The sequence below is a fragment of the Muntiacus reevesi genome, chromosome 9 (assembly GCF_963930625.1).
Source record: "Muntiacus reevesi chromosome 9, mMunRee1.1, whole genome shotgun sequence".
In the NCBI taxonomy this organism is placed as follows: domain Eukaryota; kingdom Metazoa; phylum Chordata; class Mammalia; order Artiodactyla; family Cervidae; genus Muntiacus; species Muntiacus reevesi.
This window is the reverse complement of record NC_089257.1, coordinates 13712479-13723254: the sequence shown is the minus strand read 5'-3', so window position 1 is coordinate 13723254 and position 10776 is coordinate 13712479. Positions and strand designations below refer to the sequence as shown.

The 10776-nt window shown below is 43.3% G+C and overlaps 1 protein-coding gene across 1 annotated transcript; it reads right to left on the bottom strand.

The window, feature by feature from the left end:
- Positions 1-6480: 6480 nt before the first annotated feature.
- Positions 6481-7485, bottom strand: LOC136175702 (olfactory receptor 4X2-like). Its single transcript, XM_065945945.1, has one exon. The coding sequence runs from the start codon at positions 7483-7485 to the stop codon at positions 6481-6483; it is 1005 nt and encodes a 334-aa protein (XP_065802017.1).
- Between the last annotated feature and the right edge of the window lie 3291 nt (positions 7486-10776).

The window sequence follows — 10776 nt, the reverse complement described above, 5'->3', positions numbered from 1 at the left end:
AAAATAAGATTTAAAAAAGACAGAGAGAGAGATTGACATTAGGAAGCTGACTTCAAGGCTTCTCTTTGGGTAGAACAATCCATAAACCTGGAAATCTTCAGCAGTTCTCCCGTGAGCCCATCAGCAACAACAGGAAGATGCTTGTGGTTATCACTGGTTCACTGTCAAGGGCAGCATGGTAGACAATGAGAACAAAGAAAGTAAAATTCCACAGTACTTTGTTTGAGCATTTCTTTTATCAATGATCTTTTTTTTTTTATTGCAATGACAAAAAAAAAAAAAGCCAAATGATATTTGTTAATAGCAGAACAGGACTTCCTTGATAATCCAGTGGTTAAGAATCCAGCTGCCATGCAGGGGACACGGGTTCAATCTCTGGTCCTGGAAGAACCCACATGCCACAGAGCAATTAAACCCCTTCGCCATAGCTACTGCAGCCCATGCCACCTAGAGCCTGTGCTCTGCGGTGAGAAGTCACAGCAATGAGAAACCTGCTCATCCCAACTGGAGAAAGACTGCATGCAGCAACAAAGACCCAGCACAGCCCAAAAAAGAAAAATGTTTCCTAAATAGCAGAACAGTGAAAGGATCCTCCCTTATGTGCTATAAGGACTTAGATAAGCTCCAGTTTCTGCATCTCCCAGAGACTTGAGATCCTGACAAAGGGTTGACTGAAGACTGGTAGAAGAATTGAAATGTCTTTGGCATGCACTCTCTAAGGTTGGCACAAAGAGGTTCCACTTAGCAGAGCCCAATTCAGGTGGAGCTGAAAGAACAGTAAGAAATAATAATGCCAGAGCCAGGAATGAGGAAATAACTGTCCTCTCCTGGGACATTCTGCCCAGGCTTATTAAGTACCTTCATCTTCCAGAAATTCCCAGCAGAAAGTATATGTATTTATTTTGCAGAAAAATTATTCTTCTACCCCTTGCTAAAATTCTGAAAATGGTTTAACCAGACGGTTACATTTAACCACAGAACAGAAAGGAAAAATAACCTTGGAAATAGTGAGCCAGGCCCTTTCATTGAAAGAGAATGCTAGAACCAAAACTAATATAATCATTGGGTATAACCTCCAAAAAGGCTGTAATAGCAGATAAATAACCTAAGCATTATTTCACACACACACAAAAAAAAACCTACCATATTTTGCTTTTACCTAGTTTTATTATGGGTGTATAGCATGCTTTTGTTTCTATCTGGTCTTTCATAACACTCAAAAAAAAAATTAAAAAATAACCTCAACAAGGACATTCTGATGTAAGATGCTTGAAATTGCAGAGTTGGTATTTTGGCCATCAGATTAAAACTGCTCTGGGAGGCAGCATTATCAAGATAACCTTGGCACTGGAAACATACTCTGTGCAACTGATTTTCAGTTCTTCCATTCTCTAGCTAAATGACATTGGGCGAGTTACTTGATCCTTCAGAAACTCAGTTTTTTCATATTTCAGGTGGAGAAAATAACACATGTCATGTAGGATGGCCAGGTAAAACACTGTACAAGTATTTAGCCCAGTTTTTGTCCTTCAGTAGGTGCTTAATAAATATCAAGTATTATTAGATCTCAAAGGTTGCACGTTAGAGTCAAGTAGGAGATTAGTTTACAAGGCCACTGCCATAGGATTTATTTCCAAGGTTCTCTTTTACTTCTATTTATTTCAAAACATTTTTTATCAAATTTCAAAGAATCATAAAACTTAGGATACCTAATGGGCAAGTTGGTCTAGTTCTATACAGTTCACAAAATGAAAATAAATAAATAAATAAAGGATTATGAAGACGGCTGAATGCTACAAATCCCGTGGCACAGTCTGCAGTCATAACAGAAAGATGCAATAGTGGCATCATCCTAAGAGGTGAGGCAGTTTCAGAGCAGGCTGAGTCAACACTGCATGTTCAGTAGAGTTCGCCCTGATCGGGCACACTATCTTTTCTGAGGCATGCCTTCACTCTCACTAAGGAAGTTCTTGCCCTGATTCTCTGAACTGGGACTTTAGAAGGAACAAGGACTTACTGTAGAGCACAGAGACGCCCAGTGTCATGGGGCAGCCTGGATGGGAGGGGAGTCTGGGGGAGAATAGACACTTGTATATGTATGGCTGCCTCCCTTCGGCATCCACCTGAAACTATCACACCAGTGTTAAGTCAGCTATACTCCAGTATAAAATAAAGTGTTTCAAAAATCCTTAAAACAAATGATCTAGGTTTTTTTTCCTCTCTTTTTTTTTATTTATATTAGTTGGAGGCTAATTACTTTACAATATTGTAGGAGTTTTTGCCATACATTGATACGAATCAGCCATGGATTTACACGTGTTCCCCATCCTGAACTCCTCTCCCACTTCCCTCCCCATCCCATCCCTCTGGGTCATCGTTGTGCACCAGCCCTCAGCACTTGTCTCATGCATCAAACCTGGACTGGCGATCTGTTTCACAATTGATAATACACATGTTTCAATGCTGTTCTCTCAGATCAAAAAAGAAGGCTTGGCTCTGCTCCCCCTGCTCAGAATGGAGGTCGTTTCCTAAAGCCTGTCACTCCATAACCAAGCTGCAGAGCCTGACTATGAACAAATCAAGAAAGACATGTAGACAGAATATTTTACAATGTGTTTTAAAGTTCCTTAAAGGATCTGACTGTGTTTTATGAACATAAATCTTACATGTAAAGCTTATTTTTCAAAAAGAAATAAGATAATCTGCTGCCTTAATTGAAGTCCTGCAAGTACCTGTTTGCCTGCATCTTGTCTTCTCCTGCTCTGCTTCTTCACCAATCCCTGAGGTGCTTGAAGAACTCCGGGTTCTAACTCATGGTTCACAAACAGCTGGTTCAGAAAAAACAACCGGGGCTTTGGAAGAGTCCTTGACCTGCAGTTTCCTCAACTGCAAAGTGAGCATTGTCCACCTGGGGTGGCGCCCTTCAGATCTAATTTTAGGAAACTGATTAGGGGATAGTCAACTCATACTAGTCTTTGACTTCTGTTTCCCATTTTCTGAAATGTACGTCAGTCTCAAGAAGGCGGCCTTTTTCAGCATTTGAAGAATTCTTCTTGGCCAACACAAGGCGTTCGATCCTGTATATTAGCTAACTCTTGCAACTCAGTGATCAGCTTTTGCTTTCACGAGAACTAGAGGCTGAGCTGAGAGGAGCCCCATGCTTCCCTGGCTTTTTAACTCACTGTTTCCAGATCTGGCGTCTCAAGCCCTGGTTTCTGTGGACCCAGGAACACATGTGAACATCATAAGGCAGTTCAGGCTGTATTTTGAAGAAACACTTTTCATTTACGTTGAAGTGATTCCATAGAAAAAAACACCTGACAATAACAGAGATTATGAAACCTCAGTTTTGGAATTCAGAGACTTAGATGTTTGTGTTCTGTGATCTTTAAAAAGCAGCAGAGGAAAACACAGAGAGAGCAAGAACTCAGAAATCAGACAGTCCTGGGTTTGAATTCAGCCTTTTGGGGACCTAACTCCATGACCTGGATCAAGGCACTGATCTCCCAAAGCCTCAGCCTCTTTATCCATAAAGCAGGAGACTCACACCTACATCACCAGAGCATTTTAGGATGAAATGGAGATAAAATATATGAAATACCTTGGATGATAGTAAAAGATATACTTAACACATGCTCTTTTCATATACATACATAACGTGTGTGTGTGCTGAGTGACTTCAGTCATGTCTGACTCTGCGACGCCAGGATCCTCTGTCCTTTGGATTCTCCAGCCAATGTATGTTATTCTCAGAAAAAAATTAAGCAGTGATTATTGATTTGTCTCAAGCAGTATGATATCGGTTTATTGATTAGATGGCTGAGGTGAAAATACAGATGCAACAACGACTGTTCACTTACAATCTGAAGCACTAGTGACTTCTGGAAATTTAATAGACCATGTATTTATTAAGTGTTACTGTATATAATTAAGAGCAAGGTATAAAAATGAGTAAGATTCATGCCATATACCCAAGAGTTAAAGTCTAGGGGCAGAGTCGGGGCTGGAGGGGTAAGAAAAATACATGCTGAAATTTACGTAGCAAAGGCTTGAAAAGATTCTAGCTAAGTGCTCTGGGAACTCAAAGTATTGAATACATTTTTCTCTCTTTTATCCTTCTGGGACTCCTAAAATGCGAATGTTGGTATGCTTGATGTTGTCACAGAGTTCCGAAAATTATTCTCGTTTTTCTAAATTTGTCTTTCTTTTTGCTGTTCTGGTTGAGTGTTTTCTATTATTCTATCTACCAGATTGCTTATACATTCTTCTGAATCATCTAATCTGCTGTTAATTCCCTTTAGTGTAGTTTTCATTTCATTTACTGTATTCTTCAGCTCTGACTGGTTCTTTTTTATATTTCCTTAATCTTTGTTAAAATTCTCACTGTGTTCAACTGTTCTTTTCCCAAGTTCAGTTACGGTTGATTCAAACTCTTTATCAGGTAATTTACTTCTCTGTCTCACTCAGGTTTTTTCATGGATTATTTTCTTGTTCTTTCATTTGAAACCTATCCCTTTGTCTCCTCATTTTGTCTAACCTTCTCTATGAAACTGTGAAGCTGTCACCCGTGCCGGCCTTGGGGGCACGTCCTCCTGAGGAGGCAGCCCGTGTGTCTGCGTGTGCCCCGTGGCTTGGGGGGAGCTCCCCCTGCGCAGCGGCCGTCCCGCCCTGTTGGAGGTGGACTCTGCCCAAGGAGGTGAACCAGGAGGCCTGAGAGCAGCGGGCTTCTCCCAGGGTGGATGGCGGTCTCCACCCTGCTTTGGGAGCTGGCTGGGGTGTGAGGTCCTGCAGCTGCACTTCCCAGGTGGTGCTGGTGGTAAAGAAGCCACCTGCCATTGCAACAGAAGAGAGACACAGTTTCGATCCCTGGGTCAGAAGATCCCCTGGAGAAGGGCATGGCAACCCACTCTAGTATTCTTGCTTGGAGATGCCACGGACAGAGAAGCCAGTGGGCTACATAGAGTCCATGGGATCACACAGAGGGGGACGCAGCTGGAGTGGCTTAGCACGCACGTGTGGACCTCGGTTACAGGATGGGCGGGGGTCTGGGCAGTGGGTGCCACACCACTGGGCTCGTTCCACGCCCTCCCAAGTGTGCCCAGGGGATGCACGCCCCAGGGGTGGAGGTCTCTGTCCTGTAGCTTCCCTCTCTCCCTTCAGAGAGCGAGCACAATGACAGACGCTCTGGCGGGGGCTATCTCCACTCGGGAGCTGGTCTCGCTGCCTCTCGAGCACGTGCACCAAAGCGAGTGCTGGCAACGGCTGCCTCCACCCCAGTCGAAGTGGGACCAGGGTCCAAGCTGACTTCGTTCCCTCGAAGTGTGCAGCCCCTGCCTTAGTGGGGAGAAGCAGCAGAGCAAGAGGGGTGGAACAGGAGCCCAGTGAGGACCTGGGGACACGGGGTGATCCTGGTAAGCGGCAGGAGCAACAGGCAGCTTTTAATCCACTGCCTTTGTGCTGTGACTGGAAGTAAGCAAGTGTGTGTGTGCGGTGTTTTCAAGAGCAGAGTCCCCCAGGAATCCTCACCGGTTTTCCATAAGAGGCTTGTCTAAACCAGTATCAGAACCAAGGCTGGGGTACCGAGGTGTGGGTCTAAATTCTCACTCCCCAGGGAGGATTCCTGACCTTGTAACACTCGCTCCTCTCCTGTGCCCCTTGGAAACATGGGTCTGCTTCTCCTCCCTTACTAGCAGACTCCATGTGGATCTTTGTTCACAGCTTTGGTTGTAGGAGAATTCTGCTAGTACCCAGACTAACTGCAGTGAGAGTCACTATATATGCGGTTGTAGTTTTCATATATTCATAAAGGGAGGTGAGTCAGCATCCTCCTATCCTACCATCTTGATCTCTTTCCTTGCAAACTATTCTTCAGGGCAGGCTTAACTGATATTTATGATTAAAGTGACATTATATACTTTTGACAAGACTATTGCAGCAATTATGCTGTGTGCCTCTCAGTCTAAATATCATAAATGTGTCTAATTACTAAAAAGAGTGCCTTCCAGGATTCTTGATTGTAAAGTCATATTTATCCTTTTTCAATTAATAAATCTCTTGTGGGGAAATGAGTTGAGACTATATAAAATCCTATTCCTCATCAAGAAAAAATTTAATGAGTGTCGAGTTACAAGCATTAAGAACTTATTTAGCACCACGCATCAAAAGTTATTACACTTTTTAACAAAGCAAGGTTTCTATAGCAAAAAACTGTTTAAATCAGTATCATTAAAGATTTCTGTTCAGGAAACTTAGAACATTGTTATTTATATTATAAAATTTCAGAAACAATTTACACATCTAACAGAAAAGTGGCCAATTAAGTAACAGTAAGAGAAAATATATGGTAAGTGATTACAGTGAAGCTGATGAAGAGTAACTCTAAAATTAGCAAGTCCTGGGAACTGTCCTTCATCTCATTCTACCCCTTCAGTTTGGACAGGGCATCACTTAAACCCAAGGATCAAGACCAAGGCTCAGCCTCTACCTCTCTTCTGGCTTCACTGCTCTGACCCACAGCCTCTCCATGGCCTTCTTCACTTCAGCATTTCTCAGGGAGCAGATGACAGGGTTGAGCAGTGGGGTGATCACCGTGTAGAACACGGCCACCGTCTTGTCCGCAGACAGGGTGGCGGAAGGTCTCAGATAGATGAAGACGCAGAGAGCAAAAAATAAGGTGACCACGGTGATGTGGGACCCACAGGTGGACAGGGCCTTGCGCCGCCCCTCGGAGCTCCGAGTCCTCAGATGCAGCAAGATGACCACATAGGAGGCTAAGAGGATCACGAAGCTGATCACAGACAGGGTTCCCCCATTGGCAACAATCAGAAGACCAACGAGGAAGGTGTCAGAGCAGGCAAGTTTGAGCAGGGGAAGCACGTCACAGAAATAGTGGTCGATCACATTGGGGCCACAGAAGGGCAAGTGGAAGACGAGAAGGCTATCGACCAAGGAAAGCACGAAGCCTCCCACCCACGCTGCTCCCACCAGGAAGGCACACGCCTGCCGGTTCATGATGGTGGTGTAGCTGAGGGGCTTGCAGATGGCCACGTAGCAGTCATAGGCCATCACAGTGAACAGGAAAGCCTCAGTGCCACCAAACAAGTGGATAAAGAAAACTTGTGACATGCAGCCCCACAGAGATATGGCTTTCCTTTCAGCCAGCAGACCTGAGATGAGTCTGGGGGCTGTCGTCGAGGCATAGCAGATCTCCACAAAGGACAGGTAGCTTAGGAAGAAGTACATGGGGGAGCCAAGGCTTCTGCTGCTCATGACAGTGAGGACAATGAGGAAATTCCCCGGCACGATGGCTACATACAGGAGCAGAAATATCACAAAGCAGACTTTCTGCACCTCTGGATTGGAAGAAAGTCCCAGGAAAATAAATTCTGTCACACTATGTTTTAACCATGATGTAGCCACCAGGAAACAGTGGTTGACTTTATTTTCCTGGACTCCAAAATCACTGCGGATGGTGACTGCAACCATGAAATTAAAGGACACTTACTCCTTGGAAGGAAAGTTATGACCAACCTAGAGAGCATATTAAAAAGCAGAGACATTACTTTGCCAATAAAGGTCCGTTAGTCAAGGCTATGGTTTTTCCAGTGGTCATGTATGGATGTGAGAGTTGGACTATAAAGAAAGCTGAGCACTGAAGAATTGATACTTTTGAACTGTGGTGTTGGAGAAGACTCTTGAGGGTCCCTTGGACTGCAAGGAGATCAAACCAGTTCATTGTAAAGGAGATCAGTCCTGGGTGTTCATTGGAAGGACTGATGTTGAAGCTGAAACTCCAATACTTTGGTCACCTGATGCGAAGAGCTGACTCATTGGAAAAGACCCTGATGCTGGGAAAGATTGAGGGCAGGAGGAGAAGGGGATGACAGAGGATGAGATGGTTGGATGGCATCATCAACTCGATGGACATGGGTTTGGTTGGACTCCGGGAGTTGGTGATGGACAGGGAGGCCTGGCGTGCTGCGATTCACGGGGTCGCAAAGAGTCGTACACGACTGATCAACTGAAGTGAGCCACCAGGAGGCAGTAATTTGGGTGTGTGATCTGAAATAACACAAAAGACTTCCTCCTTTAGCAGCTAAATTATATAATAGTCCCTTGCATATATGAAATGCTACCATTCAGACTCTACAACCTTAGAGTCTTCTCAGAAATAGGAAATCCATCTCTGCAATCCATATACACATTGAATTATAATTGTGCTATGTGACCATCTTTCCCACCAAACTGTGGACTTTCTAGAGCAGAGACTATGTCTTGCTACCGCTCCATCTCCAGTGCTAACTGAAGCACCTGCACAAAATTACAGTCAGTGAACGTACATAGGATGGAGGAACAGTGCATACAGATCATCCTAGCCTTCTTAGCACAGTATTTGGTACACCACAGAAGTTCAGAAAACACTGAAAGAACAAAGGTCACCAAGGACCAAGACCACATCTTTCCATCCCTGAATCCCAGGTCTAGCAGAGTGCTTGTTTCAGGCAAAGGTCAGGCCAGCGTGAGAGCACTTTGTGAAATACCATGGCCTTCCTGGTCGCACTCCGTTTGCTTTCAAAGGGGAATTATAGTTATCACATCCTCACAAACAAAACCAACCCCACTGTTTCTGGGCCTCTGCGGTCTCACTACTGTTCCTTTTATCTGTTCTGACCCCAGGAATGTGAATAGTGCTCTGAGCACATCCAGTTTTCAATCTCCAAGCATTAAGGCCAAGTTATGTGCCAGAGCTCATACATCTCAGGAGTTGCCAGATGGAGGATCTGCTCTCCCTGCAGCCTTAGGAATGCTGAGACTAAGCCAGTGAGTCTATTCCACCTGATTAGAAACAAGAGCACAGTAGACTGCCTCTCAGACGTTCCACAGAGAAATAAGAATTCGGCAGCTCAGCCTTGAGTTCACGTTGCTGAGAGATACTGGGGGTGGAGGGGGTGTATGATGATCACATGAGAGAAGACTGGTCCCCAGAGAGGCCATGCCTTTCCCCTTCCTCATCAGGCACCTACTTCATGGGAAGAAGGACCTGGATACCAACATCTCAAACTTCCTTGTAGGTAACATAACTTCAGAAATCAATAGGGAATATATTAAAGTAATTTCACCCAGTGTTCTCAGGGCACTTAGGCTATGGGGCTCTATTCTGTTCTGAGGGCAATTAGACCCAGCTCTTGCTTATCATGAACTCAGTCATGTGGTTTTACATATGACACTATCCCAAGGACGGGTTCAAGGAATTATGGACCACAAAGTCAGAAACTGAGACAGCACTTCTCCTGGCCTTTGGTGCGGATGAGCGTGAGGCTATAGAACAGTGGTTTTCAACCATGGGTGATTTTGCCCCCAAGAGGATATGTGGCAGCATCTGGAGACATTTTTTTCATTTCCTACCTGTGTGGGAAAGAGGTGTTCCTGGCATTTAGCAGGCAGAGGCTAGAGAGGCTAAGAAATGCCCTACAATGCAGAATATAGACCTGTACTACCACAGCAAAGATAATCTGAGCCAAAATCACCACACTACTATTGAGATACCCTGCTCAGAAGGAAATAAAATTTTTCCAAATTGATATTTACCAATATTAAACTGGATGTTGGTTTGAAAACACTACATGTGAGTTTACTACTCTGATTTGACTTCATCTGTATTAAATTTCCTGTCGTGAATAGTTTTACAAATGGCGTAATAACACTTTGTAAGATCAGTATGCTCTTTCCCAGTCTTAAACATAACTGTCATTAATTTAGCCTGATTAAAATTAAAGTTGAAAACAAATGCCAAGCTTCAACTAGTGATTAAGAGACTATTTTGAGCATATATTTTTAATTATTTTACAGGTTTTAACATAAGATATCATGTAAAAAACCCAAACAAACTTTCTGGCCAATCCAATAATATCTTTTGAAAGTGCAAAGTCTGAATTAACCATTATCATTTTTTTTCATTATCCATTATATTTTTAAAAAACACTAGGAAGAAGATTAGCCAATAATTGCATAAAATCTCCAAATATTTTAGAAAATCTACATTCATTATGTATATATCATCGCTGAGTTTCTGTGGGAAGCTATAAGTCAAAATCTTTTCTCTGTTGAAGGATTCAGTTTAATACATCTAAGGAAGATGAGTTTTTAAAATGAGTACAGGAAGATACATTTGTTAAAATATTTGTGGTATGAGACTATTTGCTCACCTAAAGTGATAAATTTTCAGAAAAGGTTGATGTTATTTTCTAACCTGGTGAAGATTAACCCATTGACTATGGCCACACTTGCCTAGTGCTAGTTAAACTCTGCCATTATAAGAAAAATATAGATTCTTTACCAATTAGGGAGAGTACTACACAACTTTCACCTTAAGAAAAGTTGTTTTGCAAGTTAAAACGAAGATGTGCATCGGTCAGCTTACCCTGTTTATGTTTATACCACTACTTACTATTCCAGGTTCCTTTGCATCTAGGTATAGGCATATGACCTAGTTCTGCTCAATAAGAGCAAAATAAGAATTGTTCTGAAGTCCTTGGAACTGTTCTCCGAAATAAAATGAAAACCCTCTCTTCTTACATGTGAGCGCGTAGTACCAAGAGCTGCTGTAGACATCCTGCAGCCGTGAGGGGACAACCAAGAGAATTGAAGGGGCACCCGCCAGATTCTCAGGCATCATAGGAATAACGAAACAACCCTGGGTCCACTGACCCCCCAACTTCTTGTTGAGTAAGCAACAAATGTTACTGGCTGAAGCCAGGGGCTGGCACATTTTTTCAG